Source organism: Passer montanus, unplaced genomic scaffold (genome assembly GCF_014805655.1).
Source record: "Passer montanus isolate IOZ18808 unplaced genomic scaffold, ASM1480565v1 scaffold8, whole genome shotgun sequence".
NCBI lineage: Eukaryota > Metazoa > Chordata > Aves > Passeriformes > Passeridae > Passer > Passer montanus.
The window spans coordinates 9,851,615-9,876,934 of record NW_024373256.1 but is presented as its reverse complement, the minus strand read 5'-3'; the positions used below and the strand labels follow the sequence as shown (position 1 = coordinate 9,876,934).

General features: G+C 39.1%; 3 protein-coding genes across 12 annotated transcripts in view; 2 read left to right on the top strand and 1 right to left on the bottom strand.

Moving 5' to 3' along the window:
• LOC120513142 (phospholipase A2-like) overlaps positions 1-3,463 on the top strand; it is a 30,342-nt gene extending 26,879 nt beyond the window's left edge. For 3 of the 4 annotated variants that reach the window (XM_039732261.1, XM_039732258.1, XM_039732259.1), the window contains exons 7-8: positions 1,549-1,687; positions 1,935-3,463. In XM_039732261.1, coding sequence (XP_039588195.1) covers positions 1,549-1,687; positions 1,935-1,956 — 161 coding nt within the window. In that variant the 3' untranslated portion in view covers positions 1,957-3,463. Of the gene's footprint in view, positions 1-1,548 lie in introns of all 4 variants that reach the window. The other variant, XM_039732262.1, reaches the window with a different exon arrangement.
• Positions 2,765-12,152, bottom strand: BFAR (bifunctional apoptosis regulator). 4 transcript variants are annotated; one of them, XM_039732256.1, is made up of 8 exons: positions 11,686-12,152; positions 8,116-8,446; positions 7,094-7,292; positions 6,656-6,825; positions 5,896-6,040; positions 5,469-5,639; positions 4,811-5,013; positions 2,765-3,951 (listed from the first exon to the last, which is right to left on the bottom strand). In XM_039732256.1, the coding sequence occupies exons 2-8, from the start codon at positions 8,379-8,381 to the stop codon at positions 3,759-3,761; spliced, it is 1,347 nt and encodes a 448-aa protein (XP_039588190.1). In that variant the 5' UTR covers positions 8,382-8,446; positions 11,686-12,152; the 3' UTR covers positions 2,765-3,758. The 4 variants fall into 4 exon arrangements, with proteins under 4 accessions (XP_039588190.1, XP_039588189.1, XP_039588188.1 ...); XM_039732255.1 differs by lacking the exon at positions 11,686-12,152 and adding an exon at positions 9,311-9,773; XM_039732254.1 differs by lacking the exon at positions 11,686-12,152 and adding an exon at positions 9,520-9,773.
• Positions 12,153-12,219: 67 nt separating this feature from the next.
• The window catches only part of PARN (poly(A)-specific ribonuclease), a 43,840-nt gene continuing 30,739 nt past the window's right edge, over positions 12,220-25,320 (top strand). Inside the window, exons 1-15 of one of the 4 annotated variants that reach the window (XM_039732250.1) lie at positions 12,221-12,341; positions 12,627-12,704; positions 13,559-13,638; positions 13,995-14,062; positions 14,156-14,237; positions 14,880-14,940; positions 15,559-15,724; positions 15,938-16,003; positions 16,770-16,808; positions 18,562-18,604; positions 19,240-19,320; positions 21,183-21,239; positions 22,103-22,180; positions 23,274-23,317; positions 23,804-23,846. In XM_039732250.1, the coding sequence (XP_039588184.1) occupies positions 12,323-12,341; positions 12,627-12,704; positions 13,559-13,638; positions 13,995-14,062; positions 14,156-14,237; positions 14,880-14,940; positions 15,559-15,724; positions 15,938-16,003; positions 16,770-16,808; positions 18,562-18,604; positions 19,240-19,320; positions 21,183-21,239; positions 22,103-22,180; positions 23,274-23,317; positions 23,804-23,846 (1,005 nt within the window). In that variant the 5' untranslated portion in view covers positions 12,221-12,322. The other 3 variants (XM_039732253.1, XM_039732251.1, XM_039732252.1) reach the window with 3 other exon arrangements.

Here is a 25,320-nt window from a genome sequence, read left to right as displayed (position 1 = left end):
CTTAGCACAAGCCCCCAGTATTTACAAGGTTTTTTTTTCTTCTTGTTGTCACGTTTTTATTGGTTTTTTGTTTGTGTGTTGTTTGGGATTTTGCTTGCTTGTTTTGTTTTTAAAATCAGGTACTTGGTCAGTCAATTTGCATATAATTTTATACTTCAACTTAGAATGCAAATGAGCTTGAAAATTGATTATTATTTGTACTACAGAAATGCAAAAACCCTTACATAAACTTGTTTAAAACAAGTCTGAGTTTCTGACTACCATGCTTTAAACACAACAGTTACAGAGAACACAAAAGCCTCTCATTTCATACTCAATTTAGAATTTGCCTGACCTGAAAACAAATGAAAGTTTGGACATTACTTCCTTTCCTCCTTCATATTCAATCTTTACTTTGCCCAAGTAAAAAATTCATTCAGAATCTCTACTTGCTTATATCTTCCCCTGCTCCAGATGGACAAAACATCTTCTCTCTCACACTAATTAATCACATTACAGTCCACCCTTATTTGGGTGTAAAGATTTTGCTCCTGACAATATTCAAAATACTGGCCAAGATAGCAGGCGTGGTGTCAGGAAAACAAGTCCCTGGCATAGCATGGAGAAGATAAAGTCTGGAGCAATACCAGGAGAAGAACAGAAGAAGCAATAGTTCTCAGTTACCATGTTTTCATTTTTTATCCTATCATGTTGTTCATGCTACCTGTGCTATTGAGCAGCTCTTAGGGCAGCTAGCTGCAGCATAAGCACATATACATTAAGAACACTTCCATTTCATGGCAGAATTTGAATTTTCATTCACAAAACTGAACACTTGTTCTGCTCCTGGACAAATCTCAAGCAGTGATTTAGCTAAGTTTTTAAAATGGTAAACACTCAGACAAAATGTAATCAAGGATTCTTCAGTTTACAGAGAGAAAAAAACCACACACTTCTGGGTTGGCACACTGAAACCAAAATACGTGGCTGTAGAAGAAAATGTTCATGCCAAGAAGAAACACTCATGCCAAGAAATCTGTTAAGTTACAACACTACAATTATAAAACAAACATGACAAGACATGGATTTATCACACAAACACACTTTACTGCACGTCTTAATAAAAAAACGTGGGCAGTTTAGGCTGGACATGGAACACCCTCACATGCCATGTATACATCCCATATACCATTTTTAATGCTATATCCTATAGTAGATTATAAAGGGTATGTGAATGAAATTAAGTTTCACTAGAGCAAGAAGGGAGGCAGGGAGGGTCCCATGTCACTTTCTAAACAGAGATCAGTTATCAGAGTCCCTTTATTAAAAAACTGGAAGAGTATTTAAGTCTTTATCTGGCTGTTGCATTTTCACCTGCCAAGATCAGTGGTTACTGACTGATCCACAGGTTCTCAGTCTTACCAAAGCTCAGTACAGTTCCTATTGCACTTGAAATGTAAGGCATTTGTACTGCAAATAGGGAATGGGAGGGAGCAATTCTTGGTAAAAATTCACTGGGGATTTTTAATTTCTTCAGACTAATATCAAACTTACTGTGTTTTCTTTCAGACTCACTAGAAGATACATGTCAAAAAATGGCATGTGAATGTGACCGTGAAGCTGCCAAATGTTTTTCTAAAGCTCCCTACCATAGAAAATACCTTTTGTGGCCAGACTTTATGTGTGGTGAGATTCAGCCTTTGTGCAGGTATTAGATACATGACTCTTGTATATATTTAAATCTAAAATGACTTTTTTTGGCCACAGTAATGACAAGAAATTATTTTTCCCCTTTCTTGATACTCCTTCATTCCCCCTCAGCCTCTCCACCTCAAAACAGCCAAACATTTTTCCTGTTATTTACTTTCTCCCATGCATTTATTATTGACTAAACAGAAGTCTGAATTTATCTGCTTAAGAAGTAACTGACAATGTTAATTTTTGTTTATATTCAGATTCACAGATTTTTCAGACTGATCATATCATTTGCTGTGAACTTTTTACCCCCTTCTCTACTGGCTAGAAGATACAAATCAACCTTCTCCACCAACAAATCTTAGCATTTGTTAACTTTGAACTGGCTGGGAAAAGTTCGTGAAGTGACAGTGGCAGCACAAAGAACCCTCTCATCTACATTAAACACCTACTACAAAGCCTAATTTAAGTGCTGAATTTCATTCACCTGGAGTAATGCTACCTGCATTGACGAATCACATAATCAGGTTTTTTCTAGCATTCACTTTTTAAGTAGAGTTTTCTAAACAGCTGTTTATTTGATAAGGCTCAAACTCCTTACTCTATGTACACCCTGAATTCCCTGCAAGCACAGGGAGGAATTCTACTCTTAGAACTTCAATCACACTTAAAAATGCAAATGCAAACCATCACCAAAACAAAACATGAAAAAAATGTAGAAGGTGTTGGGACCAACTGGCTTTCCCACAAGTGCATGATCCTGCACAGCAACAGTTTATGAAGCTCAGAAGTGTATACACCTCATCAGGTTGTAAAGGTAGGGTCATTTCACAGATATTTGGGAAGAGAAATCAATACCCTGCACTGATGAATAATACACTTTTTTGTATCTGCTGATTTTAACACTTATAGACCCAGAAGTGTTTTATGTCTGCGTTCACCCATCTCAACTTATTCAGAGGTGCAGGGCTAAAGAACAGGTTTGCACAAGTCAAAGCTAATGACATGTACTTCAATATTAAAAAAAAAAAATCAAAACCCAAACAATATCAAAAAATATCAAACCCCAAATTCTCTGTAGGAATAGTGAAGATTTCAAGAGAGATCTTTAATTGTGAAAAATATTCAGAGGCAAATTTAGATCACATTACTGACACAAATGAAATAAACAAAACAACAAACCAATGCAGACTGCAAGGGGACAAAGTTCTTGAAAAAAATCTTTTGATTACCTTTTGATTCAGTCAAAGGAACATACATTAACAAATGTCAATCCTGCTTACACAAATAACTTTCCAGTCAATATTTGCTGACATAGATACACACATTATATTGCCATAAGTAATTACAGTGTCAGGTCACATTTCCAAAATAATCCTTTTTAAGAGATATTTAAGAATTTAAGAATTAGCAACAGAATTCAAGAAGAGAGAATGAAAGGAGTTATTGATGAAGTCTAACTGAGCTGAATAAAAAATTTCCATGGTAATTATCACATTTTCCAAGACACAAGAAAATTCAAGTAGTCTTTGCCTTCAGCTGCAGGAATTTTGGAGCAAACTCTACTGTGAGATTGTGTATAGGGCAGTCACAATGCTACATGTAAAAGAAGACTGAAATAAATGAAGTTCTTTCAACATCAAGCCTATCCAGGAAAGGCATTCCTTTGGCAAACTGAAGTTGAGGAACACATTGCTGGTATGAAATGTTAAGTTTAAAAAGAAAAAGAAAGAAATCACTGTAGCAGTGCAGAAGACACTCACTTTAAGGCAGGCTTGAAAAAAAACCAGAATGCTCAGGACAGAATGACGAAATTTATCTGATACAAATAGGGAGAGATGACTGTATGAGTTTTACATGGCTATACAGGAATGTGCTTTTTTTTTTCCAATGGAAAATTCCTTTTTCCTTCATCCTTCAATTTGGAATCAGCTGGTTTAAGAGTAACTTATCTTAAAGCTTTTTTGTATGTTTAAATTAACATAATCCACCATTTTCACTGCCACATCCATAACAAAGAAAAGTGAAGTTTATTTAAAATGTCCATTTTTAGAAGCTAAACAGCTCAAGAGTTCCAATGCCAATCACTGCACTTGTGTCTCCAGACGCCTTATCTCTGTAACTACAAGATCAATGTTTATAACTGGGTTAAAATACAAGGCCCAGTAAAACAAACAATTGCAGACAAACTGAGGAATAAAAGGCCAAAAAATGGCAACAAAAAGTCCCTGGGTTGAGACTTTCCAGAAATGTCTCCACATTCTGTGAGGAATAGTCCTGTGAAAAAGGAAAGGGAAAGGCTTAGAGGAACTTCCTGGTTTGTTCTTACCCAGCTCTAAGAAATCCTAATAGGTGCTACAGCTTTGCACTACTTAGCCCTTACTTGGGTACCTGTAAAAACACCATTTTTCACTCCACCATAAACTCTCCTAAAAGCCAGCAGTAGCAGATTTAAGAGGAAGCACTGTGCCAGGGCACTCAGCCCCCGCAGGCTGCAGTGCCACAGCTCAGCCCTGCCCCAGGCCGTGCCCTGCTCCCTGTGCTGCTCTGGCACCTTCTGCCCTCTGTCGGCTGGCAAAGAGAAACCAGCACACACCAAAAGCAGAATTTCTCCCGTACCATTTCCAAAGATCACACCAACTATGAATGTTAACATGCTTGCATTAAGGCTGAGGTAGTAACAGAAAACAGAAATTCCGACATATTATCAGAACTAGTATCAGTATAACTGAACTTATTCATGATTCTGAGGACTCATCCCAAAATAACTACACTGTATCATGGCTACATTCTGATGTATTTAGTTCTCAGCTGACAGCTAATACCAGGCACCATAAGAGGCAGTTCTCAAGGTAAGGTTTAATATCTCCCAGTGGTTAAGAACATGCTTGTTGCCATCTCCACATTTGCTACATCTGATAAGTAAAACCACCTCTAAGAAACCCTTGGAAGCATGCACAGAAATAAAGGTATTCAAGAGCAAGCAGTAGCATATGTGGGAATGCAGATTCACATGTTATTAACCTCAGGGTTTGGGTTAGACACTCATTTCAGTCAGCAACTGTGAAATTGTAAGGCTGTTACTTTCTAGGCCTAGGTACTTCCTACCCTCTTTCACAAGCTTTGTAAGACTTACTTCAGTTCTCTTCTTGACCACAGCCTCCAAAAGGAGAATAATTCCAGAACAGACAGCAACATGGCATTTACAATTATAAATCTTGATGTCCAGTAATGCACATCTAGCCAATCCCAAGCAAATTCAGCTATCAGCTGGTATGGCAAAAATAAATACTTTACAGTGAATTCTCTCCATTGCCTCCAAGAAGGATCTTCAAGGTCCTGTAAATTAGGATAAAAAGACTGTTAATCAATTTTCTATTAAACTTATTTAATACTGGCTTATTTCCACTAGTCTTTTGTTGAAAAGCTGGGGGTTTTATACACTGAAAGCAGTAATTTATCTTTATTATACTTGCTAGTAGGTAATACTGTAATGCAGTAATTTCCATTAGATTAGAAATCACTTTCTATAGTTATATGAACTTCAGAAGAATCAGTTTCACACATTTAAAGTCTTAAAAGCCCAAAATCAATCCTATTAAAGGTAATGGTTGCAACATTGGTGATTGCATACAATAAAATCAAAGAACCACTTACTCTGTAGGTCTGTTGTTTTTAAAGCCATAGTGTAAAGAGATGAAATGATGAATAATTACATCATGTGTTTTTATGCTGCTAGTCTTAAAATGCTTATAACTAAAGCAAGTAGCACATTTAATGTTTTGAATACTTACAAGTAGTTTTGTGACAGTATCTTCATACTTGTCTTCTTGCATAGGACAAATTGTGTGGATGAAAGGTAGGAAAGCTTCTGCATAATCAAACAAATATAGATATAACATACTGAGTCTTGGAGAATTCTTCAGTGCATACAGAAGAAAGAGTGATTTTCCTGGATTTACGGCCTAAAACGTATCAAATTATTAAGTTTCAATCAGTAAAAAAATAAAATGAACAGGACATGCCACTTCTTAGATTTTGTAACAATCATTTTTAAAAGGGTTGTTTTTCAAATACAACAGGTCATTAAACTGAGCAGATTTTACACAGGAAATTCCACTACTTTAACACTCCTCCCAGTTTTAAGAGAATCTTGTTTTAAAGGTATTACTTTAAAAATAATTAATATATATGACATGACACACTTTATATAAAATTTACCTTATATTCCCAAAGGTTCTGTGGTGGTTTAACACCTAAAGTCTTCACACATTCCAGTTCTGCCATAATAGCTCTCCTGTGGTTACTGTTCTCTACACTGTAAGGCTCTTTGGTGAAATCCTCTTCAGTCAGTGTTAGGAGGAGTCTACGAAAGCAGAAGAATTAAGGTGAACAGTGCCTACTCACCAAAAAGGATGACTAACAAATACACAACTCCACACTGAAAAATAAGCTACTGATACAAGGTAGCACCTTGTGGGTTAAAGAATCATAGAATACTTTGGGTTGGCAAACTTTGGGACTTTAAAAGATCATCATCACACTGCATATCAAGTGTTCTACACCAACTGCATCTCAGAGCCTGGGTTTTAAATTTCCTTCTTTTCCAGTTTCCTCTTGCCTGCTTTCAGTGTGGCTCTTGGGTGGAATACATATGCATATAGCACATGCATATTTCCACAAGAAAGGAAAAGTGTAAGGGTGGATAATACATCAGTAGAATTTTACTCTTGGTATCATTTCAGTCTGCATTGTCAGCATTTTAAAAAGTTCTTAGAAAATTTTCAAGTAGCTTACCCTCTACTACTAAAAGTTTTCAACAGCAATTGTTAAAACTTCTTCTGAAATTTATTCTGACACATCAACAGAATATTCCCACAATCTAGGTAACACAGTACAGTCATTTCACAATAAGCCACCCCAATGAACCTGTCAGTAGTCCAATCACATAATAGCTGTGCTTGACCACAAGGCCTCTCACCTTCCATTGACTTTCTCCAGTAAAAATCTTTCTTTGTAATGTGAAGCCCACGGGCCCAGCTGCTCCAGCCAGAGTATCACTTCCTCAGCAGTCCACTTAGCAACAGGCTTGTGGACAAGATGATCATCTTCAAATTCTCTGCTACTCCAGTGATAGCCAAGTAGAACTACCTACAGGCAGATTACAAAGATAAAGAAAGATCCTTTACTTACAAAGCAAATACATGAATTATATAAATAAACACACAACAAGAGCCTTGACACATAGAATCTTCCATTTCAAGGAGACTAGAACATTCAGGTTTTAAGAAAGTATTTTGAAGTTTTACCCATTAACTTCCATTTGCTGTACACTGCAGTTGTAGTTCCTGACAGACAGCTCTGAAGGCCACTTTACTGACTCAGCCCAACCAGGGAAAACCAACCAGGTGAAACTTACTGCTACACAAGTTAAAGCTGTCAGAACACCTGAGAAGAACCCTCCTCGAGGGTTAATTCTTCCTGTGTTTGGAACTGTAGGCATCTGGCCGTTCCCATGCTTTTGGAAAGTTGCCAAGCTGCGAGCTACATCACTGTTCTGTTGAATATCTTCTTTTCTTTGTTCAATGGCATCAGAGAATAGCTTTTCAATAACATCCCTAATAGGAAAAATATTTGTCATTATACTGTAACCACTGAGGCTTAGTATTCAGAAAAGGGAGTAATTTTTGGATTTTTGTTTTCCAACCTCTTACTAAAGACAATCATCTTTAAAAGCAAGAAAAAATTAGTTATTAAAGCTTAGTAAATTTAGAATTTTATCCATCACTGCAAAACAATATTTTCCTTAGTTTCTAAAGCTAAAATACCACATAACTCCCAAGTCATTTCTTATATAAAATTAGAATTCTGTGTGCCACTGTTATTGTGTGCCAGCCTCAATTATTAAAAAATGCTAAACAAAAGACAACATAAATCCTACCATAAATCAATCCTACCATCCATTTATGTAATGTTATTAACCCCAGATAAAGTATTATTAACAAAACAACTTGTGGGTAATTCAAGACAGCAAGTACATTTTTTTAGCTTTGTTCTGCAATATGATCACACTTCTTCCAATAAATAGTTCCTATTACAGAAATTACTACACAATTATCCAAGACCAATCTCACTTAGAATTATTAGAAAACAACCAGCGATATTGAAAGACTGAGGATCCTGCCTCTCCATCTCCCACAAAATGTAGAAGGGGGGAAAGCCCTCCCTCAAAACAAAACCAACCAACCCATCCCTTAATTCCATGTGCTTGAACAGTTCATGACAAGTGCACAAGCTGAAAGTCTTTGGGATTTAAATTTCTTTGTGACAGTTCAGATTACCAATTATCTAAGAATATCTGCAGCAAACTCAAGAAACCAGACAGCAAATTTCTGTGGTTTCATTTATGTAAAAAAGACATTCACAAAATAGTTCACTCACCTGAGGAGGATGTTGACTTTGGGGAATCCTTCCCATTTTTCTCTGCACTCAGGACATTCATTCTTCTTGGACGATACCCACCACAAGGCCAAGCAATGCCTGCAGAAGCTGTGCCCACAGTTCAGGGTGGTGGGATTGATCAGAATGTCGTAGCAGCAGTGGCAGAGGAACTCACTGACTGATATCTGCCGGCCCAGGCCAGGAGCAGCACACGGTTCAACTTTTGCCCTCTCTGTTTCCCCTTGTAAAGTCTCACCTTCTTCCATTTTCCTTTAAACCTTCCACAAACAGAAAGCTCTCTCAGATCTTCAAACCAGATAAGGCACTACTTCTGAAAAGCAACATGAAAACAGCTATTACAGAAGTTTAGAATTGTAAGCAATGTGATTTATCATTGCACTGCTTTTGACACCCGGATGTTTTTAAATTTTTTCAAGTAACTCAGCCCTCCCCAAAATGAAACATGATCTACTTCTTCAACAATATATTCATTGCCAACTACAATCAAAACCAGATTCTAGATGTAAACAGCTGGGCTCAATCTCCCTATGCTTTCTTCTCCCATGTTATAAAATACATGAAAGTGAAACAAAATAATTCACTATGATTCACATGACTTTTGACAATAGCTTTAATCAAGGTTTTAGTAAAAGAAATCAGTCAAAGAAAATATAATTAAAAAGTATCATCAGAGGATACAAAAATAAAATACCAGTATAATGTCATGATCTAATTTAATTCATCCCTCTTCTTTCCAAGCACATTGAATAAAACATTATTAACAGAGGTCAATGCTGGATATTGCTGGGCAATGTTAAGAAATATAATAAAAGTTTGATCCAGCAAGTCATATGCTTCAGAATCATAAGGGACTGATCTGCACACCTTTTCAGCAAAGGTCTAAACTCCACATAAACGTTACTTGTAGTTACTTTGTCAGCATTACAGAAAATGCATAGATAAGAGTTTAAGATGGTTCCAAGTTTACAAAAAATATATTTGCTTGATGTTCCTACTCCATTCTCTTAGACAGCAGTATACAGATTCTTAAGAAAAACACTGATCCACGTCATTAACTCATCACTCATGATATGTTAGAAGATATCAAGAACTAGACAATTTTCTCCTCAGACGCTACCAAACCAAAATATGATTGCACTCTCCACCTTGTGGCTCCGGCTTACTACTAACTTACCAACTTGCCATCCAGATCAAGCACGTAGAAGCAAGCACGCAAGCAGGTAAAGAACAGAAATTACGAAAAAAAGCACAAGTCCAAAAACAGAAACCGATAGTGAAATCAGAATCCTTAGACTTCTAAACCTGCATTTCCAGGCACATCACAGGCTGTTGGCTTTCTAAAACAGCACTTGTAAGAAGAGAAATAAAGACAAGATTTTGCACCTAAACACATTCTTCTAGTTTTCCTGAAAGACAGAGGCAAGAGGATTTCTGTGGAAAATACAGGAAAACCATTTCACCGCTCAGTCTGCGCCAAGTTAGAGCCAGCAGCAGAACGATTCCTAGCTCCTGTCTGCTGCCAGCTCCAGCTTCCCGCACTCCGCGCTGCTCCCCAGGCACGGCACAGCCGCTCCGGGCCCGGCGGCACCGCGGCCCCGCACGGCCCGGCCCCGGGCCCGCCCCGCCGCTTCCGCCCCGCCAGCAGCGCGGCTCCTCCCCCGCCGCTTTATTTACAGCGTGTCAGGGCACCGGACACGAGCGCTGCCGCACTGCCGGTCCTGGGAATACACACACTTGTATATTCATTTACAGCGTGTCAGGGCACCGGACACGAGCGCTGCCGCACTGCCGGTCCTGGCAATACACACACATATTTGTGGGAACTGAGCTACACTACGCACCCAGGCAGCCTTCCTTCGCAGAAACTGTTCAAGGTTGATTTTACAGCAGAGATTCCAGGGGTAATCTTAGAAGTAAATGAGACTTTCAGGTGCTAGTTTGCAGTCCTAAAGCATCGTTCTTACAGATACTATTCTTACCGCATAAGAGTCTATCTCTCCACACATGCACAATTTACTTCTATCAGTCTCTGTTCCCTCACTGAAATTCGTTTCGACTAGTCCAAAAAAATCTGATTCACTCCTTACAACGCCATGGCAGGAGGTTGTAGCCAGGTGGGGATGGGCCTCTTCTCCCAGGGAACAGTGCCAGGACTCAGCTTTACTCTGCACCAGGGCAAGTGCAGGTTGGGCATTAGGAAAGGGCGATCAGACATTGGAAAGGGCTGCACAGGGAGGTGCTGGAATCACCGTCCCTGGAGGCGTTTAAGGACTGGACATAGCACTGAGTGCCACGGTCTAAATGACACCGTGGTGCTTGGTCACGGGTGGGACTCAATGATCCCAGAGGTTTTTTCCAACCTAATTGATTCTGTGAATTTTTAAAGTGTACCTTTGAGATGTATTTTTTTTCAACTGTTCGACACAGTGACATTTTCTTTTAGGATTTTGTTTCAGTTTGATACAAACTACAAGTCCAGTTCAAATCACATTTCAGTTAATTATTCCAGCCTATTTCAAGGAAGAAAATAGTCTCTCACTGTTTTCTCATATTATTCAATTTTTTCCAGAGAAACAATGAGTAGACCTTTAAAGTACTCTAGCATGAAAAAATTCAACCTCTTCCAGATCTGAGGAAGTGCATCTAGATCTACCTTGGTATGCAAGGTGAAAATGCAGCCCAGAATACTTGTTCTAGAATATAGTTTTTTGCTACATTTTGGTGTCTTTTCACTTAGTTTCACATTCAACGTTCAGTAAAGTACAAGAACATAGAAGTGTTTGATAGTCTGTGCAGCAGACTTGAATGATGTGAAAACATGGCCTTTCTGTTCTAGTTTATAAAGCTTTTGACATACAAAAAGCCATAGAATCTTGAACTAACTGCTTGTATTGCCCTCTCCCACTTTTTAGGTGCTCCTTCTGCTTATGTAATACATACATGTTGAAGTAAAAAATGTCTAATCTGTAAAACATAGTGCTTCAATTCCTGTTGAAGCACTTAATTACAGTGCCTTACTGTTTGACTTGCAGTTTATTTTGTGGGTGAGGGAAGCAAAGAGTTCCCAGATTTGTCAGCTACTCGTGGGACAATGTCAGGCTTCTAAAACAACCAACAACCACTTTCAAGTGCCATGAGCACTTTAATTAGAAAGTGCAGAAATGCATCGTAAAAAACTGAGGAGTAACACGACAATTTTAGGCTTCAGCCAATTTACTGCAAAATAAAAACATCTCTGCCATGTTAACTAATATCTTACTGGGAGCCATTTAATCATACTCAATGATTTCCTGGGAATGTCTCTTGAATAAATTGCTTATACTGAAGAATCTTAAAAAGCTCTCTCCACTAAATCCTGCGTAATTATTTATCTTTTTCTGTATGCAGAAATTACCCGCCCCAATTAGTGGGAATGTTTCATTTGTTTTCATTCTGCTGGAATTCTGGAAAAGATGCTTTGTGAGCCGTGTGAGCTCCAGCCCTGCAGCACAAGCTGTGAGCTCCTGTGCCGCCCGTGCCCACAACTGCAGCCCTGTGCCCCTGCAGCACCTTCTCTCGGGGACAGCCCTGCCTGGCTCCGCGCTGCTGCGGGCGCATCCCGCTGCGCTCTCCCGCCGCCAGCCGTCACAGCGCCGCTCGGAACAGGAACAGGCTCCTTCTGCAGCACGGCAAGGCCTCCAGGTCCCCCGGAATTATCATCATTCAGGCATCGTCGCTAGCAGTTCTCCACCATCCTCCTGGTGTCTCCTAGGCAGAGTCCCATGCCTTCTTCCTTGCTGGCGCTAGTTCCGTATTTCTGGCTTTCAGGGCAAGGCCCACATCCATGACATTTCACCACACCCCACAGAACGGCGGCTGGCCTAAGACTTCCTTCCCCCGGCAGCCCTGCTGCAGCCCCTGCGGCCCGCTCAGAGCGCACGGCAGGCTGCTGCAGGCGCTGTTCGAAGCTGGCGGTGCGGCCCGCTCAGAGCGCACGGCAGGCTGCGGCAGGCGCTGTTCGAAGCTGGCGGCGCCGGGCCCGCGGGCGGACGGACGGGGCGGTGCGGCCCTGCGGGCTCCGCCCCGGTAGGAAATGGCGGCGGCCCGGGCTCACGTGCGCGCTCACGTGCGGCGCGCGGGGCGGCCCCGGAAGCGCTCGGCGGCGGCGGGCGGTGCCTGGCCGAGCTCCGGCGGGCGGGGGCGCGGGATGGAGGTGATCAGGAGCAGTGAGTGACCAGCCGGCCCCGCGTCCCGAGCTCTGCGCCGCTGGCGCTAAGCTGTCCCGGTGTCCCGGCGTCCCCGCCCTGGGCTGGCCGCCCCTCCGGCCTCAGCCTGTCCTTCATGGCGAAGGGGTCCCCGTTGCCCCGCGCACCCATGAGGCGCAGCCCTGAGAGGGGAGCGCGGCCCCGAGGCTGAGGGGGCGGCGGGCAGGCCCTGCCCGCCCGAGGGGCGCCGGGCTGCCGGGGGATGCCGTTTGTAGTCTCAAGTGTGTTTTAACCCTTTACCCGTAGATTTTAAGGATAATCTGAAAAAAGTGTATGAAGCCATTGAAGAGTCGGACTTCCTGGCCATCGATGGAGAGTTTTCAGGTACAGTTGCACCTGTGTTGTCATTGTGAACTGTTGGCAGTCTCTGAGGGGGGTGGTTTGACCTCGGTGCCCGAGTTCGCTCCTGTGATGTATCTCAGGGTTGGCTTGAAAAAGGTAAAGCTGAGGCTACCACAGAGTGGTTAAACCACTTGTTACATGTGCGGTAGCAAGGCTTTGGTTAAAGATACATGTCATGTTTGTGCTGCTTGTGCTCCCACAATAATCTTTCAACGTGACAACTAATAGTTGTTGCATCTCAAGGTAAAAAAACTAGAAGGTGTTACATGTGCCATGAAAGCAATGGATTGGGATAAGTGAGGCAGGTCCTGCAAGTGTATGGACAGGGAAAAGCAACACTAAGAACCTGTGTGGTTGTGAAACCCTGAGGGTAGGTGCAGCAGGAGATGCTTTAGTAGGTATTTCACTTTAGGGATGTAGAGTTCGGTTCACCTATGAGACTAGGTTTTGTTACATGTGGTGTTTGTGGAAGCACAGTTGTTGCATATTGCTTAAGGTGACTAAGTCATTCAATAAGTCTCTGGGCAACACTCCCCGTTTTTAGTTTGGCTTTGATCCTGCATTGTGTTGTAAAGCCCATTTACATTAGGGTACTGGTAGGCCTTGGCCTGCTACTGACATGTTGAATAGGAGCCAGAATGACAGAGCTTTTGCAGAACAGTTTTACTTCTAGAACACCCTTTTTGGAATGAGTGGCTTATTGCAGTAGTATTTTTCTCAAATTAAATAATTGTAACACATGCTTTAAGTGAAAGGCTTTTTCTCAAATTGCCAGTTCTTTGCTGTGGTTAATTTTTAAAAGCTTACCCAAAGGAAAATATGTTCTACTTTTTCAGGGATCAGTGATGGGCCTTCAGTTAGTGCATTAACAAATGGCTTTGACACTCCAGAAGAAAGGTATCAGAAACTTAAAAAGGTAAAGTGTTTACATGGACTAAAATGAAAACTGAAGCTGCTTTTGGTGGAGCATCTTGTTTGTGTGACCAACAGGAGGAAAGAGAGATGGAACTTCCCTCAGTTCTTGTCTCTTTGTGGAATGGAAGCGCATACTAAAGTAATCTTGGGCCAACAGTAAGATGATTGAATGGGGATGAAAACTAGCAGAAAAACTCTGGTGTGTTTACTTTCAAATTACCAGTGAAACAAACATTGGTTAAGAAGATTCACTTTACTTAATTTTGAAATGGAGAGAAATCATATGTGGCTGCAACCTGGTAATCTTTAAATGTGTACATATTTTATTCTCATGCAAAATTTTCCTTTCCTTTACAGCATTCCATGGATTTTTTGCTCTTTCAGTTTGGCCTTTGCACTTTTAAATATGATGACACAGAAGAAAAGTACGTTATTCTCTTATTTCTTGTTTTCTTAACTGAGGATTTTCTAAGTAATCCTGATAAGCTGTATTGACATGTAACTCATCTTTTCTACAGGTATATAATGAAGTCATTTAATTTCTATATTTTTCCAAAACCCTTTAACAGAAGTTCACCAGATGTCAAGTTTGTCTGTCAGGTTAGTAGAAAAACAGTTTAATTTTATTTGGTTAAGGTATACCTGAAACAAACTTCAGCTTAAAAGGTAGAAGAATGTAAGTTTCTGGGTTGAGGGTTGTTTCTTATAAAATAAGTAAGCATCAGTTAAGACCAATCCCAAAAATGGGAGCGTTAAGGGACTTCAGTTTTTAATTCTTGTTATGCATTACATTGTGTGATTTCTGGAATTGGAGATAATGTTCCAAACTTGGCAAGATGATTCTATTTTTTTCCCCTCTTCTCATTGAACTTCCAGTTTGCTTGTTTTTTTAATCCTTTATTCTCATCTTGTTATCTTGCTTTCACTGCTTCCTAGACTTTTGCCAACATTTTTCTGGTCTCAGATTTGTTCTCCTGAACTACATTTTGCTTTCTTTAGTTTTCTCTCTCCACATAGTTTGTTCTTTCATCTTTATGCTTTACCATATTCATCATTCTTGTACCTTATGGAAGTTGAAAATCAGTAAGTAGCAGAGCCTAAACTCTCAGTGGCTTCTTTAGGGTCACAGACTTGGTTGTTCTTGGCTTTTGACTTCGTATAATTTCTTAACAAGTGTGAAAATAACTGAACTGATGCCACAGCTACTTTTGCCAATTGTAAAGGCTTTTTCTCTTGTTACAGAGTTCAAGTATAGATTTTTTAGCAAACCAAGGATTTGATTTTAATAAAGTTTTTCGCAACGGTGAGTTGTTTTGGTTTGTTTTCAATTTCTTTTAATGTCTGCAAAATTTGTGATGACACCTTTCACTGTTTTCTGCAAAAGAAAACAGGCTGCCATCTGTGGTACTGTCTTAACATCTAATGAAGTTCTTGAATTATTCTTATCTAGTCTGCTGTTGTGCTGATGGTAACTCACTTTCCAAGAATTCATTGCATAGTTTAGCAGATCAGAATTCCCACTGACATGAGAGCTTGGTTGGTTTTTTTTGTATGGAGGCAAAGGGTGTATAGAGAGTAACGAGGTGTGGAGCTGTGGATACATCAGCAGGAAAGCCTAGGAAGGGGATCCCAGTGCACTGTGGCTGCTGCAGGCTGTTACTGGTGAGGCACAGAGCAAGGAGAGCAGTGCTCAGTGCTTTGGTGCTGATGTGCAGCTCTGCAGTGCTGGGGCTCATGGCCTGTGCAGAGGAGGCTGGGGAGCAGTGGTACCAGCCAACCTGGCACATGCTGGGAGGCTGCACAGACACACATCTACAGCAGGGCACTGAAAGGGCCTGCAGGTGTAACAGGGGCAAAGGCTTGAACCCAATGCATCCCTAATTAGTCTCTAATTATGATTAGATTTTACTTTTTTTGTTAGGAATTCCGTATTTAAATCAGGAAGAAGAGAGACAGCTAAGGGAACAGTATGATGAGAAACGCTCTCAAGCCAACGGTGCAGGATCTCTGTCATACATTTCTCCTAATTCCACAAAGTGCCCTGTAACAATTCCTGAAGATCAGAAAAAATTTGTAGAGAAAGTAGTGTAAGTAACACTGTTTAATATCCGCTGATGTTGTTAAAACTAAAATGTGAACAGTAGTGATATTTTTGCATGTTGAAGCCATGTCTATTATTTCACTGTTTGTAAAATGCTGCTCTTTTTGTTCTGAAGCATTTTCTTGTCTTTTGGAGAGAGCTGTAAACTTCCAAAAAAATAAAATACTAGATACAGAAGCAAATAATCTGTTTCTTCCAGGGATCAGATAGAAGACTTATTAAAGAAGGAAGAAAGTGAAAGTTTGGAACTGGAGCCATGTACAGGGTCAGTTTCTGAAATTGCATTTCTTCTAAAAAATTTTTTTAGTTTGGTCATACAGAATTAGGGGAGTGACAGGGAAGAATATATTTACTTGGGTTAACTGTAGCAAAATCTACATTTGACTAACTTTTGGATGTTGAGACTACATAGTAATGTATATGGGTGTTGTAATTTATTTTGAGCTGTAACTTCTGCATGTAGTGGCAAAATATTTAAGTATAGTCAAGAAATGTCTTTTATGTGTGAGCTGCCTTTTTTACTGCTGAAGTGATGCATAAGCATTGGAAATGCATTTTATAAATAAACTTTTCCAATCTATTGAGCTATTGGTTGTTCACAGTTGGCAGTATGTGACTGGTTTTAGTAGGTTTCCTTCCCAAAATTCTATTTAGCTTTGGAAACTAGATATTTGGAAAGTATGATTGTTTAAATTTTTTTTTTAAAAATTAATTTAGGAATAGTAGAAAATGGTGAAGCTGGGGATAAGGTACCATCACTGTATCTTTATTGAATCATCATGACTACAGAATACTCTCTGATGAGAAGATCATGTGGGTAACTTTAAACATAGTGTAAATGCCTTTCCAGTTTGACAGCTGAACATCAGAACTCAGTAAATCTCTTCCTAGCCAGTAGTTCTGCTAGCAGTGACTCTTGCTTTAAAAATCTTTCTACAAATGAGCACTTAGAGTCAGCTTAAACTGGAAATCATTCCTAGGAGACACTCTGTAAAAGGATTATTAGTAACACGATTGTCTTTTGGTTTTAGATTTCAAAGGAAATTAATTTATCAGACCTTGAGCTGGAAGTAAGTTACTGGTAATACTGCCTTACTGTATACTTTTAGTACTTTTGATAAGAAATCTGGGTAAGATATATCTACTTAACCTTGACGTGGTTGATTTAGAATTTATTTTTCGCTTTAAAAGAAGACTTCTGTAATGTTCTGAAGATGAATTACATTAAACTTATTTGTGATGATTAATTTAGATATTAAAGCTTAGTATTTGTTTTATCCTATGTAAAATCTCTGAATAGAAGGGCACAGCCTAGAATTATGTAACAAATGCAGCATGCTAGGTTTTTAGTGAGCAGAAAGTGCATGTGCTTATACAGATTGTGGGCTTTACCTGAAAAAATAGTAGTTCTGTAATAGGTACTGGTATGGTTACAGTTTTCTGTTGGATGCCAAGCATAAGCCCTTCTGATAAATTAGTATATTGCCAAGGCTTTAGAGTAAGATTTTCACTGTTCTGACTGCAGTAGTAAGATGTGGAAAACATGCAAGTCTTTTTTTTTATATGTTTAGTTGATTCATTGTTGTGGCACTGAATCTGACTTTCTGATACTTACACTGGAAGCAGATAAAATAAAGCTTTTCTCTAGAAAATGGGATCTCAAGAAGTGAGCTCAAGAACTAACCTGAAAAAAAGCAGACGTGTTTTCAACAATTTTTCAGTGACATTTTTTTAACATGTCTTTAGCTTCCTGTGGCACGTAGTTTTATGTGTTTCTGATACTTATCCTTGCAGCTTGTCTGAGTGGATGGAAGAATGTGTTCTTGTGTTTTTTTAACATTCAGCAGTGTTGCTTTGCAAGAGTACAGCTGTGTACACTGTATGTGTGTACTGGAGAGAGAAAGCCAAGCTGTGAAGGTAGCATGGAGCTAATTAAAGCAGAAGAATGAAGTTATTGATTGCCCTTGTATTCTGACCTCTTCACAGGTCCTTTTCTCTTTTGAAATATTCTCTTGTGCATCAGTGTTTTGATGCATTCAAGATTTGTGGCATGAAGCAGTTCGTAAATGCAATGGAGGCTCAAAACTGTGTGAGGAGTGAGGGTGGAAAGGACACAACAGTCCTTTGGAGTGTGCTCTCCAGTAGCAATTTTAGGAGTAGCCAGAGGACAAGGAAACTTGCTGGTTCTGAAGTGGTTGCACAGTTGTGGTTAGTTTATTATGATGAGATTATAAGAGTAATTGCTACTGGTTAAGCAGGAAAAGGCAATACTCTTTTTTGCTATCAGCTGGATGCTCTATGGCTCTGTGTATGGTGTTATTTTGAAATTAAATGTGATTGTAGTGGTGTGATGACACTTGAGTTAATAATTCCTACTAAAATCTACTGGTAGCAGAAAGTTCAGGGTTGTTAATAAGTCCTCAAATAAGTGATGTATTAAAGAGAAGCTGTCTTGGGGTTAGAAGTAAATGAGAGCATTCTTGTTTTGAATTTCTTGAAAGCAAACATTCTAAATTGTGATGAAATATCTTGATGATGTTTACTTAATATCACAAAATTAGAAATTGCAGGTTCCACAACAATAGCATGGGAAATTGTGTAAGTGCCAGTTGCTGTTAGGTAATGTAAGGAGGCCAGTTAAACCAGCCTATTGCTTCAAAGTTTGCATTATTAAAATTAAAAAGAAACTTGTAATGGTTCTTTTACACCTAAGACTTATAGAAATAATGAAACATGAAATTACTAAATTACTGTTGTGGTTTCAATATGCTAAATGCCAAGTGAATAACTATTCATATTTACTTTTCATTTGTTTCTATGTAGATATCCAAAAGGTATCCACGTGGAAACTCTGGAGTCAGATAAGGTAACTAGGCCTGTTACTGCCTCTAACATTTGTTCCGTTGAAAGGAAATTATATTTCTCAGTTTCACCATCTCTCCTGATTTTTAGATCTAACTTGAGCTTTTTTTATGCAAATTCAAAGCATTTAAAATGAAATACAATGAACTAGTTTCTATCTGACCAACATATGGAGTGTGGGTGTGTATTTTTGTGGCTTAATATTACTTTTTAAAGGATACTAAAAGGTGTTTTGAAATACAGTGGATCTGATGTTCAGTTTTAGTGAAAAGCTGGTTGTGATCTCAGAGGAAAAACAGCAGCATCACGTGCTGTGTCCTCACTTCCCAGCATAGATCTCTGCTTCAAAAGGTATTTGAAACAAACTGTTTACAAGGAAATGCTGATAATCTTTTTTGAGAAGTAAAAAGAGGGTTTAGGAAAAATTATGTTTGGTGGATGAATAAAATACAGTTTTCTAAAATAGGCTTCTGGGAGTAGGTGATAATGTGGTGCCTACAATAGAAACAGCTGTGTTGCCAGGTAACTGCTGCTGAGGTATGACAGTTTTCTTTACAATGTAAATTTACAGAAAATTGCAGCAACCTTCAATCTGAATTTCTCAGAGTCATTCCTCAAACTCTACATTTTTTGTTTTAGAAGGAGAGATATATTGTTATTACTAAGGTAGATGAAGAGGAACGAAAAAGAAGAGAGCAGCAGAAACAAGCAAAAGAACAGGTAAATAAATTCAGTTCCATTAGTTTATGTGTGAGAGGAAGGATGAGAATCTCTGACTTCACTCAGCAATGCAAAAATACAGGATAGGGTTTGGTGTTGTTTCCCTTTGGTTTGCTGTGGTTGGCTGAATTTTTCTAAATTCTACCAGATAACTTAGACCTTGCAATAGATCAAGAAGAGTTGCAAGGCACTCTAAAATTTTTTTAAAAATCAGAATTTGTGGAATACTGAATGAGTATTCTGGAGTAATGACCACCTTCTTGTATGAATCTCCACACTCACAGAAGTTTGTCCCAGTAAGAGGAAACATCAGTTTCTTGCAGAAATTCTTGAGCAAGTTGTTACATGGTTTGGATTCACAGTCTCCCCTCTCTTACAAAGCTTGCTTGCTGAGTTAGTGTCCTGTACAAGGAATGGGTTATTTCTTGCTAGATCCACGCTGCACACTGGTGCTGTGGTAACAAGCTGACCAGGAGGTCACCTGGTGTGTTCAGACACTCTCACTGTTCACTAAACTTGATCCACGCTGCACACTGGTGCTGTGGTAACAAGCTGACCAGGAGGTCACACCTGGTGTGTTCAGACACCCTCACTGTTTACTAAACTCTGTATTTTGATTACTGAGTGATGTAAATTTCAGGAGGTCATAAGATTTGAATTGTGGGAGTTCCTGATCAAACTCTTGTAATTTGTGCTTTCATATATCAAGATGAAATCAGTTTGGGTGGAGCAAATAATACTTCTATGCAGAAAACTTTTTAAGAGGGAAAGAGAATCTAAAGAGACATTAACTAATATGAAATCTCTTGTTCTAGAAGGCAGGTCAGGAGCAATTTACTACTACAGTAGGGTTTTCTGAAGTGTTTTTAGTGGGGTATTACTTGCTCAAACTAGCAGCATTCATAGCTGAACTAAAGTAACAGTGAATGTTTTTACTGAATTTTAGTTCTGATTGAATAAAGACAGATAACACAAGGCAGAAATTGCTTTTCTGGACCTGAGAAAGAAAAATCTGTTACAGAACAGTTTGTGCTGTAGTCAGGACCCCCCAAATTAATCAAAAGTCATTTTATACAAATACAGTATTACATAATGTGAGTCACATACTTTGATGTTTCTCTTTGAAGAATGTTTCTTCCTCAGTCTGTGGTACCATAAAAATATGGTCTGATTTAATAGGAGTGACAGTCAGGATTCAACCTGTTGCATATGTAACAATACATGTTAAAAGTACAGCTGAAAACGTGGGTTAATTTTAATACCTTCTGAGCAGTGTCACAGCTGCTGAGCACTACTGGAGATCATGTGCTGACAATGAGTGACTGCAGCTGTTACTGCTCTGGCTGGGGAGAAGTTACCCTTGTAGCAGTCTGTATTTTGCTGTGCTTTGCTTTGTGGCTAAAACACCAGTGATACCATCAATATGTTTTGTCTGCTGCTGAATAGATTTGCACAGTGTCAAGGCTTTCCCTCCCACCCTCCCTCAAAAGCAAGGAGGCTGGAGGGGATGGCTCTCATCATCTTTATCCACAAATCTTATCTGCCTTTGAATTTTGGGTGAGGGGAGTGAGCAAAGGGCAGAGTGTGGCTGCTTGGCTTCTGTCCAGGGGCAGCCCAGGACAGCAGCTTGCTACTCATCCTACTTGACAGTGAACTAGAGCTACGTATAAAATGGAAATACTGTGAGCTGCATCCTGCTTTAACCCCTTGTGTCTTCCAAATATTGACATTTCCTTTATGGTCTGTTCTTGGCTGTGACTGAGAAACAGTTTGAGGCAAACTGGGGGCATCTGGCAGTTTGCAGATACAGTTGTGGCAGTATTTTTATTTGCTCTCACTAATGTCAGAATCTTTGCTTACAGGAAGAATTGAATGATGCTGTAGGATTTTCCAGAGTTGTTCATGCCATTGCTAATTCTGTAAGTTAATGTGATTTTTAACCTACCTTTGTAAGAAAAAATAAATAATTCAAAGAGGGTTCTTTTGCTGTTACATTTTGGAGGAGAAGTTTAAGTGACTTAATGAAATACAAGTTTAAGTGACATTTAAAGTTTATGTTGTTTCATGTATTACAGTGGTTGAGTGTAGTAGGTTAAGTAAGCTCAAACTAAAGAATAATGTGAAGAATCTTACTATCTGTAAGAGTCAAGAATAGCAATTTCTTAGGGCTCTTACATAATAAGCTTTGGTGGATTTTTTGTTCCTCTGTTGTAAAAAGATTTTGGAGTTTTTTTCCTTTTTTTTTCTTGGCAGTTAAAGGCTGTCAAAGAAGGACTGTTGTCATGTCAAATGAATCAAAGATAACATTTAAAAAACTGGTTGAGCTCTTTCAAAGAGCTTGCTTGTACAACATCTGGCATGAAAGGTTCTGCACTGTGAGAAGCCAGACCATGCCCTTAATAACCATTGTATGTTACAACCACAAGGTTGTAATATATTGTGTGTTCTTGTATAAGTAAATTAAAAGGCAATGGATGGAGAAATGCCTTGACTTTCATTTTAAATAGATTACATTTGGGAACCAAGTTGTAAGTAGTGTTCTAGTGCATCTTCTCAACACATGAAGCTGCTGTGAAAGCCTGTGATAAAGGGTGGGAGTAGAGGAAAAAGGAGTGGCTGCTGTGGGAGAATGGAGGAATCTGTGGGGCAGGCAGAGAGCAAATGGAGGGGATTGATGTGTTCTTGTTCCCATGTGCCTTTGGCTGCCATCTGGGGTAGGGGTTTTCACAGATGCCCTTTGCCATGGCCGGGACTGGAAATTTGTAACAGACATTTTTCACAGGGCAAGCTTGTTATTGGGCACAACATGCTGCTGGATGTTATGCACACCATACATCAGTTCTATTGCCCCCTACCTGATGTAAGTAATCAAGTAATCTTTTGAGTGTTCAGATGATTAAATAAATGCCTTAATGTATTTGTCTTTTAGTATTATCTCCACACTTTGTTCTGAATGGAAGAATTGGTCAGCCTGGGAACAAGTGTAGAAAAGTATTTTAGAAAAATCTGTTTGGTACTTCTGGGCTACTACCTTATTGTCATAAATATTTTTGTAAAAAGTTTAGTTGGATTGTTCTCCTTTGCCTTTTTAAAAGGTTCAAATCAGATAGTAGAATAGTTTTGCTTATGTCAGGTATATTGAACTGACTGACATGTTATAAGATACTGGTCTGGAGCTTCAGCACAATTACGTGGCATTTTCTCCTTTGTAGTTTACAAAATGGGAATGTGTGGTTTTAAATAATATAGTACACTTTCTAAAATGATAAGCAGTCTTGTAGCAGGATGATGTTCACTGGGATGAAGAGGTACAATGTCAGAATAATTGGAGGGAGCCCACTTTGACTGCAGCAGGGCTGTCTAACAGTTCATGACTGGACTATTCTGTTAAACTAAGCAGTGTATTGGCACCAAAAGCACTGTCTGAGGAAGCCAAAGGTCTCATTGGAAGGATGGCTCACATGGTGTTTGGGGAAAGACTTGATCATAAGATGGGAAAAAGAAGTTTGGGACGAGTTTGGATGTTGTTGGAATGTAAGCAATTGTCAGTAGTTCCTGTATTTTGACCCTTGGCAGATCTAAACCTGTAGGCAGTCCCTGCATACCTGGAGTGACTGTATTCCATTGAAAGGCAAAATGCTGAGAACACTTCAGAACTGTTAACTGGGCTGGAATCAGAGCTAGCCCAGGGTATGAAATAGGACAAGGTGTTGGCAGTGAGAGAACATTTATTACTAATGACAGACAATTCAGAAATACGTAGTCTGTAGTTGTGTGTAATTGCAGGTGGTGTATATGGTAGTGCTGACAAATACATCTCTTACAGTGAGAATTCAGTTGCTGTAGCTCACTTTTAGAGGCTGTTTGGATAATTGTAGCTACTGCTCTCTGTCCTCCGAGACTGTAAACAGTTCACTGACTTGGATTTTATCTCCGGTTTAATGTTAAATTAGGACCTAAGTGAGTTCAAGGAAGTAACGTCTTGTGTCTTTCCCCGGTAAGTTCTTAGTTCAAACTTTCAACCATTTCAGTATAGTTGTAGCAAGCTGATGTTTTTTGTCCTAGTCCTGTATCCTAGCTGTTACTGGAAAACAAATTGGGATCAAGTTAGATAAATACAATTTTAAAGTAGTTTTGAGCAGCTTTTTTTCAGAAAAGCAGTGTTGTTGGTTCACTTCTTGGCAAAAGATGCACCCTTGCTATTCCCTTGGGTTCAACATGATGTTTGGTGTTTGGAATCTGCACTTCATTTGGAACAAGATTTATTTGCTACTAGTTATTTGCATCTCTTGCTGTGCCTTGGTTGCTGTCCTTTTTCATGCTGAACAAAGCCAAGGAATGTTTTGGCTGTTCCAAATCCAACAGTAATTTTCAGTAGAGTGTATCTGCTGCTTACCAGCTAATACACTAAAATATTTTTTGAGGATTTGGCAAAATGGGCATTCTTCTGTTTCAACCTATTTAGCTCTTATTTTGTTTCTAGGTTGCTGGATACTAAACTGATGGCAAGTACACAACCTTTTAAGGTAAGTTAATATTATACAATGATTTGAAGATGCAAAATTGTATTAATACATGTATGTTGAAACAAATGATACTTCTTTGTAGAGAGAGATGTTGAATAATGTTCTCTGTGATGTTCTTTTTATTGTAGACAAATGATTTTTCTTTACCCCTTATCTAAACCTACAGAATTTATAGAATGCAAATTTTTACTTTCCTACTAGTGACTTTTGTCACTTTTGTTTGAAGCTTTATGGTAACTTGGCAGCTCTGGATTCCAAAATATGTAGAGTTTTTGCTGGGTAAAATGTGATTAGTAGATTATTTTCTTCTTGTTAAGTAGCATGTCCCCTTAGGATATAAAAAAAGTGCTGTTCATGAACAACTAGAATCTGGAAGCTGCTTGTATATTCAAAGCCTTAGAGTACTGTGAATGCTGACTTAGATTTGTGTGGAAAAATGCTTTATCATCATTAGGTTCTCTTGTGGCCTTTGCTCAGTGGGTAGTCAGCAGGAGGAAAAAAAAATTACAGGTTTCTTTTAAAATCTCTTACAGCATGAGTTTTATTCCTCTAAAGAAGTATTGAGATAAGTGTTCATAAGCTCTTGTTTTCCATGTGCCCTTGAATTAATTAAAAAACATGCTGAGGAAGCAGCATCTCTCTTTGTGCATAGCTCTGTGACTCTAGAGCATTGCATAAAGAAGTGCTATTAAATACACTTGTAGGTATTGTCAGGTTTGTGTTGCTGTGCTAAGAATAGAGGCTTTGGCATTCTGAAAAGTAAGAAACCTCCACAAGTTTATGTTTGGTGCAGCTATGTTGATATTTGTGATTCTACAGCAGATGCTTGGGTTTTTAGCCTGTTATGAAACTCTGCTTTTGGGATGCCAAATTAATGCATCATTTGAGCTTGTTCATTGTACTTAGTTCTTGATAACTTTTCAGTCTGCAGACTTGATGAGTGTAAAAAGCTGAGCTTGATTGAGAACCAAAGGAAACCTGGTCCTCATAGATCTCAGACAACTTTAAGAAAGATTGTGTGAGATGTTTTGCTTTCTCTGGCTGTTGATTGTGCATGTTTCCATTGTACTGACTGACAACATATATTTGATTAAGAACTTCAGTAAGGAATTAATCTGTAATATATTTTTGTGGCACTTTATTTAATGCATATAATTAATCAGTAGATTCACTGATGCTACTCAGCTAAGTTGACATGTAGGAGCAACTTTCTGATTGTCAGATTCCTTTCACAGTCTCTGTATTACTTTAAATCAGCAGTATTTACATTGTAAAACTATTCAAGAATGTCCAATCAGCAAGCACACAATACTCACCTTGAATGCCTTCAGCCATTATGACCAGTATTTAGAATATTTGCCCTGCTGTTTGTGCTACTCTTCCCTTGCCACACATACCCTGCATGAAACCAGATTCAAATAGAAATGTTACTTTGGCATAATCTCTCAGTAATTCTGAGTAGCATTAATAAATG

Coding starts and splice junctions, on each gene's coding strand:
- BFAR (XM_039732256.1), bottom strand. CDS start 8,381: ATGGAAGAAGGTGAGACTTTACAAGGGGAAACAGAGAGGGCAAAAGTT. Junction 7,293..8,115: donor AAAGTCAACATCCTCCTCAG/GTGAGTGAACTA, acceptor TTTTCCTATTAG/GGATGTTATTGAAAAGCTAT. Junction 5,640..5,895: donor AGAACCTTTGGGAATATAAG/GTAAATTTTATA, acceptor GATACGTTTTAG/GCCGTAAATCCAGGAAAATC.